The 21,772-nt window shown below is 41.1% G+C and overlaps 2 protein-coding genes across 2 annotated transcripts; both read left to right on the top strand.

Annotated features, from left to right (window-relative positions):
- The first annotated feature begins 9,762 nt into the window (after positions 1 to 9,762).
- On the top strand, positions 9,763 to 11,588 carry LOC142622298 (uncharacterized). Its single transcript, XM_075795753.1, has 3 exons — positions 9,763 to 10,641; positions 10,877 to 11,119; positions 11,274 to 11,588. Exons 1-3 carry the CDS (start codon positions 9,763 to 9,765, stop codon positions 11,586 to 11,588), a joined length of 1,437 nt encoding a protein of 478 aa, XP_075651868.1.
- A 6,723-nt stretch (positions 11,589 to 18,311) lies between these two features.
- LOC142606569 (small ribosomal subunit protein uS17z-like) lies at positions 18,312 to 21,258 on the top strand. The gene is made up of 6 exons (XM_075777906.1): positions 18,312 to 18,402; positions 18,493 to 18,533; positions 18,653 to 18,753; positions 20,510 to 20,654; positions 20,740 to 20,829; positions 20,953 to 21,258. The coding sequence occupies exons 1-6, from the start codon at positions 18,391 to 18,393 to the stop codon at positions 21,044 to 21,046; spliced, it is 483 nt and encodes a 160-aa protein (XP_075634021.1). The 5' UTR covers positions 18,312 to 18,390; the 3' UTR covers positions 21,047 to 21,258.
- The last annotated feature ends 514 nt before the right edge of the window (positions 21,259 to 21,772 follow it).

The raw sequence follows: 21,772 nt of genomic DNA, 5'->3' as shown, positions 1-21,772 counted from the left end.
TCTTAATACTGTTGTAAATGAGTTGTGATGAGGAATGAATTACTCCAGATCGTCCACGGTCATCCACACCAGCAGCCATCCAGAAGAAAGCATCAAGACTCGGCTAACGCCATAGCCGTCCATAAACGAAGTTAAGGCCACATCTTCCGTCCTGAAGGCGACCACTCGTCCTGACTAGACTCGTCCACACGAGAACCCCTGGACGAGGACGTACCCTAGGGAATTATTAAAGCACACTTCACCATTCCGCAATACACGCATAACTTCCGATGAACGTTGTATAAAAAAAAATGCAACCGTCAGGTGGTTATGGGAGTTATCCAAGAACCCCGGACCTCCTGATATCCAGGAGGGGTTACAATCCCAATAACTGCTCCTAGGACACTATATAAACACCTGTTCAGACCAATGAAAGGTACGTTGAACTTTCCCCAAGAAATTGGAACTCCAAAGATATAGAGGGAAAACTGACTTTACCATCGGAGGGTTCTTGGCCGGCGATCCTGGTCACCTTTGATCGTTTTCCTTTGTTTTTTTTTTCAGGCCATAAGAGAGCGAGTGGTCCTTTCAAATCCGGAGCATCCAGCCTACTGATTTTCCTTGCATCATTAAGTTGGTTGGAGAAGAAGCTCATCTTGCAACCCTTCAAGCCCAAAATAAGCTTAATGTTCTGGCTACTACTCCCTCTACTCCCCCCCCCAGAACAACCTCTGCAATCAGGGTTTTAGGCATCTGGCTCTAGCAATCGTCATAAGTAGTCCAACAAAAAGTTCTGCAACTATTGCAAACGTCCTAGCTACACTATTGAGACTTGTTACCATCACAACAAATCTACTGTTATTGTTGCTAATACTAAGTCTGTCTTCCGTCTCAGCTTAGTCCTAGTCTCCTGGATCCACTATCAACCTCTCCTACATTAAACTACAGGACATCATAGTTCAGGCTATTCGTATGGCTGGTAATGCATCTCTTCCCACTACTCTCTCAGTTTTACCCGGTAACTCTCACTCTTGGCTTTTTGACTCTGCCTGTTGCAATCACATGACACCTTACTCATCTTATTCTCCAAACTTGAACCTGCACCACATCCTCTTAATATTCATATAGCTGATGGTTCCACCATGCATGGCAATAGTCTAGGTTTTGTTTCGACCTCTAACCTCTCAGTTCCTAGGGTCTTCTATGTACCTGACCTGTCCTATAATTTACACTCTATGCGACAATTAGCTGAACTAGGTTATTGCCTTATTTTTTTAATATTCTGGATATACTGTGTAGGATCCGAGGACGGTGCAGGAGCTTAGGACCAGTCCTAGAGTTAGGCACATGTTTCCCGTGGACAACCTTCATCTTCCATCAGTTGCTCCTGTTTCTATTATTATTGCAGCTACTGCGATTTCTTCCTTATCCTCTCTCGCACTTTGGCATTCTCGTCTTAGTCATGCACCTCTTCTCGAGTACAACAGTTAGCTTCTAGGGGTCTATTAGGTTTTGTATCCAAAGACAATTTTGATTGTACTTCATGTCAATTAGGAAAACAGCCAGCTTTTCCTTTCAATAATAGTGAATCTATCTCTAATAGTATTTTTAAGTTAATTCATTTTGATGTTTGGGGACCTTCTCCTGTTACTAGTATTGGTGGATCTTGATATTTTGTTGTTTTTATTGATGATTATTCTCGTTATAGTTGGATTTTATCTATGAAATCTCGTTCTGATTTATTACCAATCTATAGTAACTTTGAAAAAATGGTTTAAACACAATTTTCCAAACGTATCAAAAATTTTCAATCTGATAATGCTCTTGAATATACTTCATATGCTTTTCAAAATCTGTTACATTCCTATGGACCTAACTTGTCTAGGTACCTCTCGGCAAAATGGTCGAGCCAAATGAAAATTTCATCATATTCTCGACACTATTCGTGCTCTTCTTCTCTCTTCCAAAGTTCCTGCCCCATTTTGGGGTGAAGATGCTCTTCATGCTGTTCATGCTATTAATCACATTCCAAGCACTGTCATCCATAATCAAACTTCATATAAGCGCCTTTTTGGGTCACCCCCTGACTATCATCACCTACACTCCTTTGGTTCTGCTTGTTTCGTTCTTCAGCCTCATGAGCACAACAAACTTGAGCTTTGATCTAAACTTTGTTATTTCCTTGGCTATGGCGAAACTTAAAAGAGGTATCAGTGTTATGATCTTGTCTCTCATCGTCTTCGTGTTTCCCAAAATGTTGTCTTTTGGGAACACTACTCTTTTGTTGAACTCTCTCACTTCTGTTCTTCCCTGACTACCTCATCTATTTTAGAAATCTTTCTAGACAAGTCACATCTTCCTTCTATAAATACTCTTGATTCTCCTTTGGACTTCTCTATCCAACCACCAAATATTTTTTATACTTCTCCTGGATCCTCCTGCCACTTTTAGCCTGAGTTTCCTGCTCCTACTCCGCTTGTAGATCATTCACAAGACATTCCACATCATCACTCAACTCAGGTAAGATCCATTCCTGCACATTTACTTGACAATCATTGTTACACTGCCCTTGCTACCCTACACGAGCCTTTCACCTATCGTGAGGCCTCCACTAACCATTTATGGCAGATTGCAATGAAAGAAAAACTTGATGTATTATCCAAAAACCATACTTGGAATTTGGTTAGTCTCCCTCTTGAATAGTCTGTGGTTGGTAATAAGTGGATTTACAAGATCAAGACTCGCTTTAATGGGTCCATTGAGTACTATAAAGCTCGTCTTGTTGCAAAGGGTTTTACACAGGAGTATGTGATAACGCCTTAATATGTATACTTGTTATATATTTATGTGGGCATTATCTCTTTATTACTATGCTTAATTTGTATAATTAAGCCATGATTTACATTAGTCACTATTATTTATCTTTACATAATTTCTTGAATAAGATGCCATCCATTGTGTATAATTTTCTACTTTCAGGAAATCATGTGAGAAAGATGAGTTTACAGAAATTTATGAGAGAATGGAAGTCAAACTAGAATTAAAGTGGAGCTAAAGGATCATGCTTAACTGTCTAAAGAGGTGTAGCTGGAGTGCTTGGATCATCTACCATGATTGGAATCTTCAAATAATGAAAGAAATCAAAGAGGCAGTATCAGAAAAGGAAAAATCTAATTTGAGCACTGATCAGTATTTTGGAACCGTAAAAATTCAATTGACACAAGGTTAGATATTTTGGAACCGTAACTTAAATATCTACAACTTTTCAGTTTTAAGTTTTTCTAAATTCTCAATTTTTGAATGCTGAAATTAACTCACAATTTACTGTTGTAAACTTGGATGAAAATTAAAATAGTAAAAGTTTTATTTTATTTGGACATTTTGACGTTAGGGTTTTGAAGGGAGGATGTGTATAATGAATTTTGGCAGAGAAAACCTTGTATTTTTCTTTCTTTAATGGCAGCTTAAACTCTTTGCTAGGGTTAGGGGTTATGTCTATATAATATGAATATTCAATGTAACTCTTTCTAGGATTTTTTTCAACAACATATTTGATTGTTCAATTAGATTTCTTTTGATATATTAGTTCTTCCATGCTTTCAATAAGTTCAATCATGTTTTTCTTATTGTTTAGATGAATTTCTAATAGTTTCAACTAGAAATCAGGTTTTAAAGTGAAAAGGTTTTTTGGAAAACTTTTCTAACTGCATTACAAATTGAGGTTATCATGCGTTCTTGAATTGTCTCAATTCAACTGAATCATAAGTTTTTAATTGTATAAGAACAATCAATTATGAAATATATATTTTCTTAGATCACAAAAAATCTCATATTGATATAGGGAAACACCTCGATACCCTAGTATTTACATTATTGATTTAAATTAGTTTTTATTATTATTCTTGTTAACAAGCATCAAGCAAAAGTATTTTTCTTCTTTACCAAAATTATTGTTTAATTATATTGTCTTTGAATTTATCCCGCTCCTTGTGGTTCGACCTCAGTACTCCGAAAATTATATTACTATGATCTCCTGCACTTGGGAGTGTGCAAGCAATATAGGATTGATTATGAAGAGACCATTGTTTTGGTTGCTCGTATCTCATTTATTCATGCCGTCTTAGCTGTTATGGCGGCTAGTAAATGGGATTTCTTTCAAATGGATGTCAAAAATGCCTTCCTTAATGGGAATTTAAGTGAAGAAATTTATATGCAACCTCCTCCTAGTCTCTCTGTTGAATCAAACAAGATTTGTAGCCTTCAACGTGCACTTTATGGCCTTAAACAAGCTCCAAGAGCTTGGTTTGCCAAGTTCAGCTCCACCATCTTTCGTTTTGGTTACACTGCTAGTCCATATGATTTTGCCTTATTCCTTCGTCGCATCGACAAATGCACTATTTTTCTTTTCCTCTATGTGGATGATATGATTATAATTGGCGATGACCTCAGTAGCATTCAAGAACTCAAGGATTTTCATAGTCAGTAGTTTGAGATGAAAAATCTTAGACATCTTAGCTACTTCTTAAGTTTTGAAATCACTCATTTCATATATGGTCTTTATATTACTCAAGCCAAGTATGCTTTTGAACTTTTGTCTTAAACTAGACTCACTGATAGCAAGACTGTTGACCACTTCAGTTGAACTTAATACGCATCTGACTCCCTCTAGGAGGAAACCATTGTCTAATCCCTCTCTTTACAGACGATTGGTTTTTCAGCCTAGTTTATCTCACTGTCATTAGTCTAGACATTTTCTATGTTGTTTGCTAGGTGAGCCAGTATCTGTCTGCTCCATGATCGACTCACTATGTTGCTATTCTGCGCATTCTTCGATGCCTAAAGGGCACTCTCTTCTGTGGCCTTTTCTACTCTGCTCAATCTTCTCTTATTCTCCATGCATTCTCTGATGCTAATTGGGTAGGAGATCCCATTGATCGCAAGTCCATACTGGTTATTGCTTTCTTCTTGGTTCTTCTTTAATTTCTTGGCAAAGCAAGAAATAAACCATTGTGGCCCCCTCTAGTACTGAAGCAAAATATCGTGCCCTTGCTGATATCACATTTGAGCTCTTTTAGATACGATGGCTTCTTAAGGACTTAGGTTTGTCCACATCCTCTGCTACTCCTCTTTATTGTGACAACTAGAGTGTCATTCATATTACTCACAATGATATCTTTCATGAATGGACTAAACACATCGAGATCAATTGTCATTTTATCCATTATCATCTTGTCCATGGTGCTCTTAAGCCGCTCTTAATCTCCTCTAAAGATCAACTTGCAGATATCTTCACCAAATCACATCCTAAAGGACGCCCTCGTGCTTTGGTTGACAACCTCAAGTTGGTCTCACACCCACCCTGAATTTGAGGAAGGTTGTTAATGTATAATAGGTTGTGGGCTTTAAGCCCACCTTGTTTACTTGTAGAGCACACATACTTGTACTACACACTCTGCCTCTTATATAAAGGCACTCATGTATATTTTATTACTTGAGAAATACAATACGATTCATTCAGTATTTCTAACAATTATCATTTCACCTTGGGCTAGGTGATGCATGGTGAAGAAACATTGAAATTTGAATTTAGTGTTGAGAAAGTGAAAGATTTTTTTGGTGTATGGAATAAGAGATTAAGATGATGATATTGCGAATTTATTATGAGGGATATTGACTTACGAAAATTGAATCCTGAAACTATTAGAGGAAATTGGTCGTCAATGATAAGTTGACACACTCATGTGTGTGTACATATTTCATTTAACTAACTTGAACTTAAAATTAGGCTAGATTTCTATTGACTACAAATTTTAAGGGAAGAGAGCACACAACACACGTATACCTCTTTTTTTTTTCTTCTTTTTGTGAAACCAATTATTCATCTATACTGTACGGGGTATGAGTTCGAGCCCGTTAAGCTACGGGCCATGACCCCATGGCCTGATGTATGGGCTCAGGCCATTGGGCCTTTAACCTCGGCCTAACACATCTTCGAGCCCAATAGGAGCCCAAATACCATAATAGCCCCGTCTCCCCCCCTAAATGTGTCAGAGATGGGCTCATGCTGACAACGTTACTCCTTGATCGGGAAAAGTGTATGCCAAGAACGTCCTACGTTCTCAGCTGCCTAATATTGCCTTAGGGAACATCGATGCCGAACAGTCTTTTGAAAGTAGAACCAGTTCCAATACCATTACCACCGTTCCCAACAGAACATCTACTTAGAAACAATGGAATTAGACTCCCATTTGCACTAGTAAGATCTGGAAGTAATCATAACACCTCCACTTAGTTGAGGCTATAAATAGGAGAATGGGAAAAGAAGTAGGGGGTTGGCAAGTAGAAAAAGAGAGAGAGAGCGAGAGAGAGAGAGAGAGAGAGAGAGAGAGAACAAAAAGAAAAAAAGTAGAGAGATTTGAAAAGTGAAAGAAAGTTCATTTGAATTAGGAGGTGCTATTGGGTAACCCGGCAAAGGATCACCCACAGTAGGAAACTCATAAGTCTACCATACAAATTAGTTGTGAGCCCAAATATCGGCCCATTCAGTTTAAAGCCTCTTTAGACGCCCACAATTGTCACCGTCTGTGGGAATCTCTTACGTAGCTGTGGTTCTGCTGAGACTCCTATAAGGAAAATGTCCGAAGGTCAGTCAAGAAGTTATGTTGAAAATGGTTCTCGAAGATCTTCTCAAGGATCTACTTGGTGAGAAAGAAGGCAAAAAAGGCGCGAAGACAGGTAGCGTGAGCAAGAGGAAGAGCGGTCTGACCTTAGAGAAGGGTCGTTTCGAATGCATCAGACCCTGTTAGGTGCTTCAGGGCATCATTGTTTCGACGAAAGGGACGAGGAGCTTAAACGCTTGCATAGGTTAGTGAGGGATTTGAAGTTGGAAGCAAAAGGTAGGCGTCGAAGAAGGGACCACGAGGAGCGTCAAAAAGCGTCGACTAGCGTGGGAGGTCGCTATGGAGCAGGCTCCCACCAATCTGATTCCCATCGACACCAGGATTATTCATAGGAGTATGTAGACAGGGACTCAATTTCCCCAGAAGAGCAACAACCCCATAATGTTGCTATGAGCCGGGCGTTACGCCGAGCTGCTCGCTCTCTATTTTCAGGGGACATTGAACGGGCCCCAATGCCGAGTAGATTTGTATGGCCTCCGTTTAATTCTTATGACGGAAAAAAGGACCCAGCAGAGCACGTAAGCCATTATATCCAGATGATGTCTTTACACACTCATAACGATGCACTAATGTGTAAGATATTTCCATCGAGTCTTGGGCCCACCGCTTTGAGATGGTTCAATGGGTTAAGGAAAGGTTTGATTCACAATTTTACCGAGCTGATCCTGGAGTTTGGCATCTGGTTTATGACCTGCAGTCGGGTGCCACAGCCAGTAGACGCGCTGCTGTTAATGAAAATGGGGGTCGGGGAAACCCTTCGCAATTACACTAGCCGGTATTGGGAACTGTACAACGAGATCGATGAAGGCAATGAAAAAATCGCTGCAAGTACTTTTCGATTAGGATTGCCCGAGGATTCCGAGCTGTGAGATTCGTTGACAAGGAGACCTCTCGAGGATATAAGGCAATTGATAAGGCGTATTGAAGAATATAAGAGGTTAAAGGATGACCGGCAGCAGAACAATGGCAAAGCTCTGATCCTAAGTCAGCCTCGGCAGGGGGGTTTCAATCAAGGCCTCGAAGGGATTTAAGGATTCGGGAGCCGGCGCTCAAGTAGGGGAAGTGAATGTGACGTTCAAAGAGCCAGTGCACAAAATTGTTGATCGAATAAAAAATGAGCCATACTTTCGGTGGCCGAACAAGATGGGGGGTAACCCGTCAAGAAAAAATCAAAACCTGTATTGTACTTACCATAAAGACAAGAGGCATACCACTGAACAATGCAAGGTGTTAAAAGATCATCTAGAAAAGCTAGTTAAAGCAGGGTATTTGAAAGAGTTTATGGTAGACCTGAGGAATCAGGATGTAGGGGTGGGAACTCGGCCTTGGGGAAATCCTCCCCCACCCTCATTTGGGAGTGATAAAGGTCATCCATGCTACTTTAAGGGGTACCATGATGTCCGAAAGGACAAGGGTATTGACCATGGTGCCAGCAGAAGGTTGCCTGGGCAAGCAACTCTCAGAGAAGAAGTTGAAGCTCACTCGGGAACCCATTGCCTTCAACGATGATGACCTGGAAGGAACGATCCAGCCGCACGACGATGCTTTGGTAGTCACAGCCTAGATAAATGGCTTCGTAGTGAAGAGGGTATTGATAGATCAAGGGAGTCGCGCAGAAGTGATCTATCCTAACCTATTCAGGGGGCTCGAATTAAAGAACTAGGATCTCTCTAAGTACAACACACCCCTGGTGGGGTTTGACGGACGAATGGTGATTCTGGACCAGCAGATTTCACTTCCCGTAAACATGGAAGGCAAGGAAGTAATGGTGACATTCATAGTGGTCACCTCATTTTTACTATATACGATGATTCTTGGGAGGTCGTGGATTCATAAAATAGGGGCAGTTCCATCCACCTTGCATGTGAAGGTCAAATTCCGCACCGAGTAAGGTATTGTCATAGTGAGAGGAAACAAACAAGTGGCCAAGTAGTGCCTGGCGGCCACTGTCAACCGGGAGATCAAACAAAAGGAACCAGTCAAAGAGGTTCCCTTATAGCAATTACGGGAACCCTGGGAGGAGACGGGGGCTTGTGGTGCCGAGGACCTAATAAGAGCAAGGATACTACCAGACAATGATAAGAGTTTCCAAATAGAAGCAAGTATGAAGGATGAGGACAGGGTAGGGATGTTGTTGTTCCTTGTACAGAATGTGGACGTGTTTGCTTGGAGCCTATACAAGGTACCCAAGGTAGACCCTGAATTCATAGTTCACAAGCTTAACGTGGACCCCTTATTCCCTCCCAAGAAGCAGAAGTCGAGGAGATCAGCTAAGGAGCACGTTGAAGCCATTAGGTAAGAGGTCAAGAAGTTAAAAGAGGCAAGGGTAATAAAGGAGGTTTTCTTTCCAGAGTGGCTAGCAAATACCATAGTGGTAAAGAAGAAGAATGGCAAAAGGAGGGAATGTGTCGATTTTACTGACTTAAACCAAGCATGCCCAAAGGACCCATTCCCCATGCTGAAGATCGATCAGCTAGTGGATGCCACGTACGGACACCCAAGGATGAGTTTTTTGAATGCTTTTCAGGGTTACCATCAGATTACCCTGGCGGCTGAAGAGTGGGAGAAGATGACATTCATTTCTCCTGACGCCAATTACCACTATACCGTGCTGCCGTTTGGGCTAAAGAATGCTAGAGCCACTTATCAACGGATGATGACAAGAATGTTCAAAGACAAGATTGGGCATACGGTTGAGGTATACATTGACCATATGGTGGTTAAAAGCAAACAGAAGGCCCAGCACATTAATGATCTTAACGAGGTGTTCAAAGTACTCTAACAACACAAGCTGTGCCTCAATGCTAACAAGTGTGCTTTCGAAGTAGGGGCTGGCAAGTTCCTTGGGTATCTGATCATTACCTGAGGAATAGAAGTCAACCCTGATTAGATTGAAGCCGTGAAGCACCTCAAGTTGGCGGGCAACCCAAAGGAAGCCCAAGTGTTGACCAGCATGTTAGCTGCCCTTAACCAGTTCATTTCCAAGTTTGCTGATTGGTTTCGTCCGTTTTACCAACTTTTGAAGAAGTGGAAGGGATTCTAGTGGAACGAGGATTATGAACAGGCTTTCCAAGACCTGAAGGAATATCTAGTATGAGCGCCCATGTTAACAACCCCAGAACCTAGTGAAGACTTATTCATGTATCTCTCAATGTCCGAAAACACCGTAAGTGCCATGCTTGTCAGGGATCAGGGGGTGCAACAGCCGGTATACTATGTTAGGAAGACCTTGGTAGATGTTGAAACGAGGTACTTACCTCTGGAGAAGCTAGTATTAGCGCTAGTGCATGCCACAAGGAAGTTGCCCCATTATTTTCAAGCCCACACCGTCTATGTACTAACCGAATATCCCCTGCAGTCGTTGCTGAAGAGATCTAAATTTATGAGTAGAATAGCTAAGTGGAGGACTCGACTAAGCTCCTTTGACATTAGGTATAGATCGAGAAGTTTAGTGAAGGGTCAGGTTCTAGCTGATTTTGTTGCGGAGTTCTTCACGAGGAAGGAGACGGAGGTGGTTTGTCATGCGAAGGTTCACTCGTGGAAGGTATTTGTGGACGGTGCCTCTAATGCCATAGGAGCTGGAGCTGGAATTGTCATCATTACCCCAAAAGGTCTAAGACTGGAGTATTCTTTTAGGTTGGGTTTTAGGGCTTCTAACAACGAAGCCGAGTATGAAGCCTTGCTTGCCGAGTTAAAAGTCGTATTAGATTTGGGTGCTCGGGAGGTGGAGATCTACTCAGATTCCCAGTTAGTGGTTAATCAGGTACAAGGTAGTTTTGAAGCTAGGGATCCTTGGACGATGGAGTACTTGCAGCTGGTGAAGCGGATTATGAATCGATTTCTGAAAACAAAGGTGTTTCAAGTGGCTGGAAGGGAGAACCGGCATACTGACTCTCTGGCCACTTTGGCGTCATCATTAACCGAAAAGGTACCTCGATTAATCAAGATGAAGCTGGTGGCAAAGCCGAGTATTAACATAGGGGTAGGTGTTTCAATGATAGCTATGTCTAGGCCGTGCTAGATGGATCCAATTGTTAACTTTCTAGCTTAGGATTAAGTGCCAAACGATGAAAAAGAAGCGGGCAATATGCGCTGAGTAGCTACCCGGTATTGGTTATCAGCCGACCGAAAATTGTACTGGAGGTCTTTCGGGGGGCCGTATCTTCAGTGCTTGCTTCCCGATAAAGTTAATGAGCTCTTGACCAAACTCCATGAAGGGGTATGCAGCAATCATGTTGGGGATGCTCATTGGCACACCGAGCAATGACCCAGGGGTTTTAGTGGCCACAAATGCAGAAGGATGCTGCCGAATATGTGCGGAAGTGCGTCCAGTGTTAGAAGCATGCCCCTTTGATTCATCGGCCAGCAAGGAATCTAAATCCTATCAGCAGTCCATGGCCCTTTACGCAATTGGGGCTGGACATTGTCAGCCCGTTCCCCCAATCAACAGGAAATTGCAGGTTTGTTATAGTGGCCATTGACTACTTCACTAAGTGGGCAGAGGCTGAGGCATTAGCTAATATCCGGGATGTGGATATCAAGAAGTTTGTATGGAGAAGCATAGTGATAAAATTTGGAATACTCGAGTCCATGATATCTGATAATGGGTTGCAGTTTGATAGCAAAGCTTTTGGCAAGTTCTGCAATGATCTTGATATTAAAAATAGGTATTCCACCCCGGCATATTCGCAGAGTAACGGTCAAGCTGAGGCCACAAACAAAGAAATCGTAAACGGGTTAAAGAAAAGATTAGAGGGCGCTAAGGGTAAGTGGGCCAAGGAGCTGCCCAACGTTTTGTGGGCATACCAGACAACTCCCAGAAGATCCAAGGGGGAAACTCCATTTTCTGTCACATACAGGGCGGAAGCAGTCATACTAGCCGAAGTGAATTTGTGCAGTGCTTGGGCTACAAGCTTTGTCCTCGCCTAGAACAACGAATTAATGGTGAAGAACCTGGACTTGTTAGAAGAATGCCAGGAATTTGTGACCGTACGGCTAGCGGAGTATCAAGAGAAGCTTGCCCGGAGGTATAACATGGATGTGAAGAGGAGGGGATTCAGCACAGGAGACTTATTACTTTGAAAGGTAGTAGGAAATACGTGAGGCACCAACGCAGGCAAATTGGCCCCGACCTGAAGAGGGCCCTATAGAATTACCGCCATTGCTAGCGCAGGAGCGTACTACTTGGAAAACTTGGACAAAAGACCACTCCCCCGACCATGGAATGTTCACAATTTGAAGAAATTTTACCACTGACCCTCAATGTGCATGAGTATGAATTGAGTATGATGTCGTATATTCGTAATATTAAATATGAGAGCAGTATTTATTCATGCAGATGTATTCATACTTAAGGTTCTATCATTACTAATTTATTAACCTTGGCCATCAAACACGAAGAGAACTAAAGTCTGTTCACTCTAAGGATAGAAGCTTACTCCCGGTTAATCATTGAGCAGGTGGAAACCTTAATGCTAAAATTTTTCTAAGGGCAGAAGCTTACTCTCAGTTCGATCCTAATCACTGAACAGGTGGAAACCTTAATGCTAAAATTTTTCTAAGGGCAAAAGTCTGCTCCCAGTTTTTATCCTAATCACCAAGCAAGTGGAAACCTTCATGCTAAAATTTTTCTAGGGGCAAAAGCCTGCTCCCGAGTCGACCCTAGTCACCGAGTAGGTGGAAACCTCATATCCATTCGTTCTTAAGGATGGAGACTTTTTCCCGGTTCGATCCTAATCACCGGGCAAACAGGAACCTTATTCTAGAATGTATCAGAGGATAGAAACCTGTTCTTTGTCCAACCCTAGCCACCGAACAGGTGAAAGCCTTGTACAAACCTTTCCAAGGACCGAAGTAATGAATTTTTTAGTCCCTTCTATGTTTGGGGCCATTACCTGCAGTCAAGGCAAACCACCCCTCAAGGGCGAATCCTATTTCTACATAGCCATAAATGAAAGGATAAGATTCAACAAGGATAATTTAATCATTGCATAAAAATTATGAACGTCAACCAAACAAATGTCTTATCACCACATGGCAATAACCGAAAAGACTAAAATAAAACCTAAAAGCAATTGTTCCATCACCACATCCAGGTGACTCTAGGCAAACTATTAAAAAGAAAAAAAATAACACGTAAGATTAATTAAAAAGCTTTCACGGTTGTACGGTCGAGTCAGTGGCTGACGAGCTCCATGTGCCGACAATTGGCTGAGCGGCAAAGGCAAGCAGAGCTGAAGTGTCCCCGGTAGTCTGAGCTCTAGATGTGCTAGTGCCTTCCAGGTCGATGGCCTCTATGTGGGAATCGATCTCCAGCACCAACTCCCTCATGCTAGGGGTGTCCTCGTCACTAGCATTAACAGGATTCTGAACGGGCGGAGGCTCGGGGAAGGGTATCTGCTCAGGGTCCCTTAACGGAATCACCCGACACCTCTATGGCTTGAAGATCATCCATCCAACCCTCTTGAAAGCTGAGTTTCCGCGCTTCGTGGATGACTGGCTTGGCAAAATTCTCAGCATCTGTGAAGCTGGCGTTGTACCACTTATCTTCACGTGCTCCTAAGGCTACCTTCAGGTCCCCTATCTCGTCCACCAGTGCTAGGTTGAGACTCTCTGCTTCCGCCAGCTTGAGCTCGGTGCCGCCCAACTTTACGTCCAACTCAGCCAGTTTCTGCTCTACTAACTCCCAGGCCTTCTCAGAATCGGCAGCCCTCTTCTCTACAGTCGCGGCAGTCTCACCCTTATCATTCGTTGTTGCCACAGCAACATCTTTCAGCACCCATTCTCAGTCAACGTCCAACGCTGCCTCTTTTAGCCGTTTATCCATTATATGGGTCAATTGCCCAGCCTGAGATCACAAAAATGCCCCAAGTACTTAAACTGAGTAAGAATGTAAGCCCAGAAAGAAACAGATAAGGAATGTTACCGCTATAACGTGTCATTGTAGCCGAGCAGTCACAGACTCATCAATAGCCTCCGCATAGAAACACACGTCTTCGGGCAAGAGGAGGCCCTAGGTCAGGTTCTGGGCAACCCAGCCTCCCTCACCTTGGGCCCAAGTATTAATGCTGGCTGTGGCAGGAAGAGGCTCACTCCCTAGCTTGAAGACAGGCTGCTAGCCTACTGCCGGACGGGAGGAAGACACCACGTTTGACCCTAACTGAGTGATTGGCTGAGTAGCACCACCAGGCTCCCGTATAACTATTCCCCCCATTGGCCGAGTTGGAGGAGTTTTGGATGGAGTGTCCCCCAGGCCCCTGGATGGTTAGTTGGTTATTCGCTGCCTTTTTCGAGAGCGGGCAGGAACAGGGGGGAAAACAAGATGAAGAAAGCATTTTCATAATAAGTTGAATCAATGTAGGGGCATTTGAAAAAATTTAAGAGTTTCCTGAATAAATGACCATTTAAGACGATCATGTTAGGGACATATTTTATGTAAATTGGCTAATCCTTTGACAAAATGTGCTTTACTTATAATTAGGTAGATCTAGGATAGGTTTAGGACTTCAAAAAACATGGTGTTCAAGTCAAGTGTTAAAGCCATGAAGATCTGACTAAGAAACAAGTGAAGAAAGAGCTGTTCACTAAAGCTCGATAGAAGTCTCGACAGAATCTTTTCTATTGAGATTTAATGTTGAAGTTTGACACAAGCTGTTTCTGTCGAGACTTATGAAATTAGAAATTCCAGATTTGATTTTCAGCCCATGCTTGTATATTTGTATAGGGTTTCATTTCTCACAACTCTAGGCATCTATAAAGATTATTTTAAAGGTCATCGTGCATGCAGAAAGTGCCCTAGTTCATTATTCTCTCTGAAGAACCTACTGCGTCTTTACGTCAAGGGTTTTGTGACCAAAGAGCTTCCTAAACTTCATTGTTGATGAACTGAAGAACTTTACAACCAACAACCTCTTCAATTTGCTGAGTTAATCACGTACTAGGATCCGTGCATCATTGATTAGTCACGTACTAGGATTCGTGCATTGAATGGAAAGATTGCTACAACAATACAAGTCTAATTAGGTATTGGGGTAAGGATTCAACTGTAGGTTGGTATTTTGGGATAGGCCAAAGGGTTTGGTAAGATTCTTTATACTTGTAACCGCTTGTGATTGATAATAATGGATTCTTGGGAGTGGTGACCTTAAAATCACCCAGTGGGATTTTGCCTCGGTGGTTTTTCGCATTCGTAAACAAATCACTTATGTCAAATTTATCGAGCTAGGTCCATCTTTTACCTGACTACCATTTCATTATCCGCTTGATAGACTTCTGCTTCCAAGGAATTCACCAACTCAACTACTGCTGGTTTGGCTGCTTGAGTTGGGGCTTTGGGCTCTCCAACGGGCACGTGGGTTCTACGGCTCTGAGATACGATATCAACCGAGGCATCCCTTATAGGTGCAATATCATCTGTGGTAATGTACCAAGGGCTGAGGTCTCTGGCTTCTCCTACCGTTAAAGAAGGGGGGAGCAAGTTGGCGTGCCGTACATCTATGTACAACAACAGGGGCTGTCTACTAACAAGGCTTGGCAGACGTTCTGCCAGGTAGTGTACACCGAATCAATGCTGAGAATCAAGTGGGACACCCAGAGTTGTCCGTCTGTGTGCACAAAGATCTTCGATTTGAGCACAAAATTAAGGTCTCTCATATGCACAACTCTTAGGTCGGGTTTGAACCTTTTGCTCTCTACACCAAAGCAACACGGAAACCAGTTAATATATGTATAAGCAAAATAAGCAAAGGAGAAAGATCTAAAGCAAATAAAAGTGCTTAGTATCAACCAACATCCCGCGGCGAAAATAGGCAAGGGAGCTCATCGGCAAACCAATTGCCACTCACCCTTACGAATTCTCCCGCTGAATTTCTGTTAGAATCGGGAAGGCATGATATGAGCCGTACCCGTACATCCCTGGCTTTTAAATAATAATCGGACCTAATGTTACAACATAAACTATACATAAAGTTTATGGCATGGTGGTTTAGTTGCAACTTATATAGTTGGTTCAACCTACTCACACAACTTACGATTTGGAAAAAATTGGGGGGAAGTTGGTCAGGGCACAGGCCGTAAAACCTAAGGGTGCCGAGTATAAAGGGATCAACAGGAAACCTAACCCCACCCTCTAAAATGGCCATTAAAGGACAAAACGCTACGTTTGGGTTGGAGCGTCTCTGGAGAGCAATATTGACCTTGTGACAGTAGGCGATACCAACATCTCGAGGTATGCCATAAGCAACCCTAAAGCTAGCCAAGGCCGCCTTTGACTCAAGAATGTAAAAGTATCCTATTTGTAAACTCTAGAGTGAAGAAAAATTGAAAGAAGAGGAAAAAGTAAAAAGAACTTACTTTGGGCTCTAGGAAATGATGATTTGGAATGGAGTGTTTTACACATAGAATGAGTATGCTCGGCAGAGAGGAAGTTGAAGGAGAGAGGATGCAAAAAGTGAAATGAGAAATCTGAGGTTGCTATTTATAAGACCAGGGCATTTAATGAACAAAGAGGCTGGAAAGTCTTTCTGGCTCCTTTTTGTAACCCACTACACGCGCGGGCATGGATCACGAATCATCAGGTTATGGAAACAGTGGGACTTGACAAGCTGACAAAGCACCCCTTTTGAGAAAGCATTTATGGCTATCCCGTTTAATAACTAGCGGTTGGGATTCCCAGGGGTTGTGCCAATCAGATTGTCCTTGGTTCGTTTCTGGTAGCCGAACATGAACCAAGGAGGGGCTATTGTACAAGGTACGAGCTCGAGCTCGTTAAGCTACAGGCCATAACCCCATGGCCCAACGCACGGGCTCAGGCCATTGGGCCTTTAACCTCAATCCGAACACACCTTCGAGCCTAATTGGAGCACAAATACCAAAACAGGCCCGTCTCCCCTCCCCCCTAAATGTGTCAAAGATGGGCTCATGTCGACAACGTTACTCCTTGATCAAGAAGAGTGAATGCCAAGAACATCCTGCGTTCTCGGCTGCCCGGTATTTCCTCGGGGAACATCGATGCTGAATAGTCTTTTGAAAGTGGAACCAATTCCAACGCCATTACCACCGTTCCAAATAGAACATCCACTTAGAAACGATGGAACTGGACCCCCATCTGCACTAGTAAGATCTGGAAGTAATTATAACACCTCCACTTAGCTGAGGCTATAAATAGGAGAATGGGAAAAGAAGTAGGGGGTTGGCAAGTAGAGAGAGAGAGAGAGAGAGAGAACAAAAAGAAAAGAGTAGAGAGATTTGGAGAGCAAAAGAAAGTTCATTTGAATTAGGAGGTGCTATTGGGTAGCCCGGTAAAGGATCACCCACAGTAGGAAACTCATAAGTCCACCATACAAATTAGTTATGAGCCCAAATATCGGCCCATTCAATTTAAAGCCTCTTTGGATGCCCACATATACAATTTAGAGCCTTTTATTATTGGGGAGCCTTATGCATATGCCTAAGTGATGTAGGCCTTGGACCTCCCCTAGCCGTGGAAAATTATTAAGTAGTCCCGAACTACAAGCATAGCAAGCTAGCCTTGTAGTCCCAACCAATGGATTACATCAACCCACCTACCAATAACCATTGTAGATCCTAACGTTTATTAACCAGTGAAATGATGAAAGTTTATTCAAATTTTAGGACGTCTCTCTCTCTCTCTCTCTCTCTCTCTCGTGTGCCTTTTCTCTTCTCTCAACATTCTCCAAATTTCAAAACCTCTATTTCTTCCACCATACCTTTCTATGGATCACCCATGGCTGCCGTAGCCACCAAGTCACACACCACACCACCAACAGTGCTTCCTGTTGTGGCCGATTTATTGTTTTATTGTATTTTAATGTTGTTTTTGAAATGTACAAAAGATGTTTGTGAAAATATGAAGGAAAAACTTTGAAGTGATGTTAGGATTGCTAATTATAAAAATAAGTTGGGGTTTTTGTTGATTTATTGTTGTTTTGGTATATGGGGTTTTTTTAATCACAAGTTCATTGGTTTTTGGTTGTGTGTTTACTTTGTTTGCCTAATGTTAACTATGTTGTTGTGGCTGTAATGAATGGGCATAATAATTACTACCTCAATATATTGTGCTTTGCCTTGAGCTGTTGTGTTGTTCTATTACCACAAAAGGCTTTTCTCACGCAAGCACCCAAACAATAATAGGACTTGTCATTATTCAAATTTACAACTCCCAAAGTCGCTGGTTTATTAGATTTTCTCTTAGAAAGGGAGGGTAAAGAGATTGATGGCTGTTTGTGTTTAGGGACTAAGGGCTAGAATTTTTTTTTCCTTATAAATATTTTAAACTTTTTTAGAAGAGCTTAAAAAAAAAAATGGGTACCCAATGAATTTATCCATTAAGACTCATTTAGTTAGATTACCCAAAAGGTATTTACCCATTTACACTAAATGTTTAGTTGAGTTGAGTCAAAACTTATCCAAATTAGGCAACTCAATAGAGTTTTCTACCACTAGATCACTCTTCTTGTGCAATAGAGGATCCAAATATGGGCCACCGTCAGCCCAATGAAGATCCAAGACTACTGATAATAATGCCCCCACTTTTTTTTAATCAAAAAACAAGGCCGATTGGGCCCATTTAGATAGAGGGTAATATGGTCATTTCGTGCATCTAGGGCTCCATTTATAAGCTTCTCTACCCTCACTCTCTGCTCCGATTAGGGTTTTGCATCTTCGCCTCCTCTGCGTCTTCAGCTTCCACAAGTCTATACGAACCCTAGCCATGGCGGAACAGGTTCTACCAAATCTCTCTCTCTCTCTCTCTCTCTCTCATTCCATGTCTGTTTCAATACGCTTCTAAACTCACCATTTATGAACATTGCAGACGGAGAAGGCTTTCTTGAAGCAGCCCAAGGTTTTCCTCTGGTAAGATTTTCACATTTCGGTTCCAATATAGCCATATTCAATTTGATCTGAAAAGAAAATGAAATGAATTTAAGTAATCCAAGAAGTTTTTGAATGAGATTTGTTTTAAAATTGTACAGCGCGAAGAAGACTGGCAAAGGGAAGAGGCCTGGAAAAGGCGGGAATAGATACTGGAAGAATGTTGGGTTGGGCATCAAAACTCCCAGAGAGGCTATTGATGGTATTTGTTGAACCTAAAGATGTGTTTTATTCTTTGATAAAATGATTAATGTGTTAGTTGATTTTGTTGGTGTGTATTAGTTTTCAATTATTTTATTCGTGCTGTTTATGTTTAGTCTGTTTATTCAATATGTAGGCTGTTTTGTTGGTTGATCTTGTCTCGTTTTTGCAATTATAGTAATGAACATATGTGTTGGATTTGTATGTGGTTATTGTGTGTTTGCAATGTCAATTATTTGCTGATGGGACGGGAGTCTGCGCATTTCATTATATGCGCTTTTCACTTGCTAAGAGTCTCTTGTAGCTCAACTGACATCTTCTGGTGTTTCTAACAGACACAGACAGGGTTTTAACCCCTCCCCCTTTGTAACTATTAAATCATTTTGCTCATGGTTTGTAACTATCAAATTATTTGCTCATGGGAGTAGTTAGTGCGTAATGAACTTTGTTAAAAAGCAAAGCAAGTGATAGTTGGTTTTTTTTTTTTTTAAATTAGCTTCGACGCCCTTCATTTTTTTTTTTGATAAGTAATCAGAAAGCTTTTATAAAGGAAAGAAAGTAAGTCATACAAGAAAGTAAGTCAAATTAGCTTCGACGCCTTTCATGTGTTGCTTAGAGTCCCTATTTTGTTTATGTGATTTCTGTGGTGCATAGCCTGTTTGGTTTTGAATCTTTTTTTTGTTTGGAAGCCATGCCCATCTTCCCCTTTTGAAAGTAAGGTGGAGGATGAGCTCATGGGTTCAAATTCTACCAGGTGCCAAAAACTAACCTAACAAAAACCTTTTATTTTGGGGGGAAATACTACTACTGATTCTTTCCTTTTGTGTCTTGCATGAATACTTCCTCTTTTCTGCGACTTATGGTGCATTGCTAGTTCAATCTTGTAATTTTGATCTTTTTGGAATTTTTACCTTAAGTTGGCAGTATATCATGCATGTGGATGGAATTTAACCAAGACATTGATCCATGCAGCTCAGTCTGTTATACATCCAGTGTAATACTTATTATGTTGCTCAAAATCACATGGAATAAGATGTTTTGACTTCATGGTTGTCTTTCAGTTATAAAATATACGCTTATTGTAATTATAATGTTGTGCCTAGCTTTGTTTTAATTTGTTTTTGGAGTAATTAAAAGGGGTGTGGGGGCATAGCTGGAAGTTGGTCTGTTAATAATAATATTCCTTTAAGATTTTTCAGTTGAACATGCATATGAGCGCTAGTTCAAATGACACCTCCTCCAATCACAAGAATAAGTGATGGACAGGTCTTTACCCACTTGCTGCATGTAAATCTTAGCAATACAAAAAAAGGATTTCATAAAAATAGCATGTAAATTGGCACTTTTCCTCCTTATAGGTTCCAGGTAGAGGATGAGGTTTTGGTTTCAAGACCCATTTGGTGCATGTCTAATTTACCAATAAAAAAAGTATGTCATGGGTTATTTTCAACTCGTTACAATTGCATATCTGAACGAATGTAAAGTAGCATTCTTAGATCTGATCATGAATTAGTTCAATTTAGTGACTATTAGAAAATTTAATTTCATAGGTGATCTGCAGATAAGGGTGTGTTTTCCATGTTTTGTATGATTATGTCACTATGTTTAATGTTATTCTAATATTTATGATAGTTGATCTGCAGATTAAAGTGTATTTTGCAATATATTTTGTATGATTAGGTTGCATTTTCTTTTTCTTTTTAATGTTATTCAATTTTGAATATTAAGTATCAAGATGCGCTGTTTTGACTTTGCAGGGACATACATTGATAAGAAATGCCCATTTACTGGAAATGTTTCCATCAGGGGTCGTCAGATTTCTGGTACTTGCCACAGTGCCAAGATGATCAGGACCATCATTGTTCGTCGTGATTACCTTCATTTTGTTAAAAAATATCAAAGGCAAGAACTCCTCATCCATAAAAACAGTAATAGTTTTCCTTCTCATTTTATTGGATGATAAAATTAACCTTTTTGTACCTCTTAGATATGAGAAGAGGCACTCAAACATCCCAGCACACATATCTCCATGCTTTCGTGTGAAAGAGGGAGACCACGTCACGATTGGCCAGTGCAGGTTATATTTAAATCTAAGTTCCTTCTATAAACATTTTTGGTTGTAAATTGATGAAACAAGTATCTTTTTTGGTTATTAGTATTAATTTTAAAACCCAAATGTGTAATATATTGTCTCTTGCAGGCCATTGTCAAAGACAGTGAGGTTTAATGTTTTGAAGGTTACTTCAGCTGGTTCTTCAGGAGGAGCTGGTAAGAAGGCATTTACAGGAATGTGAGCTTCAGTGTGTAACGTTTTTCAGTAGTATTACATTTGAATGAAGATGATGTTAGTTTAAGCCGAGTCCAGATGAGACTTTTTTGTCCGTTTGTTTTTGTCATTAACATATTAAATCTTTGTATTGGAGTTCCTGAATTTTGCCATGCTATAATCATTTTGAGTATGGGGGATCCTTTTTAAATTGTTTCGAAATATGATTGTGTTTTACTAGGACCTTGTGAATGTGGTTGAGACATGAGTTTTCAAGCCCTTGTGCTACAGTTCTAAATCTAGTTACCACTTACCACTACCTAAAAGAAGCTTGCCAGGGTTTGGTACTTACTCTGAATCGTGAAATGATTTGTTGAAAATTATGGGTTTACCAAACCCTTATTGGATTATAACTTGCATGCCCTCTAATCTTTTACAATTTGGAATTTGATTTCACGTGATGGGAATAATAATGACACCATAACATCATTGCAACTAGAAATAATAGAAATGGTTGGGGTGAATTATTTCCGCCTCAATTGCTTTGTTGCTTCTGGGTGGTAACTGGCAAGTGTGGCCATCTTTGGCGAAACCGCAATTCGGATTGTTCTGATCTCGTCTCACCAAACGTTTGGGATTTGTACTAGGATGGTAAATTCTGTATGATCGCACATTTCATTGATCCTGCTAAAACATAAATTTTGGTATGGCTTCTCCAAGCACAACTAAACCCATGAGTCCAACATCTTACTAG

This window comes from Castanea sativa, chromosome 1 (assembly GCF_040712315.1).
Source record: "Castanea sativa cultivar Marrone di Chiusa Pesio chromosome 1, ASM4071231v1".
In the NCBI taxonomy this organism is placed as follows: Eukaryota; Viridiplantae; Streptophyta; class Magnoliopsida; order Fagales; family Fagaceae; genus Castanea; species Castanea sativa.
This window is presented reverse-complemented; position numbering and strand designations above follow the sequence as displayed.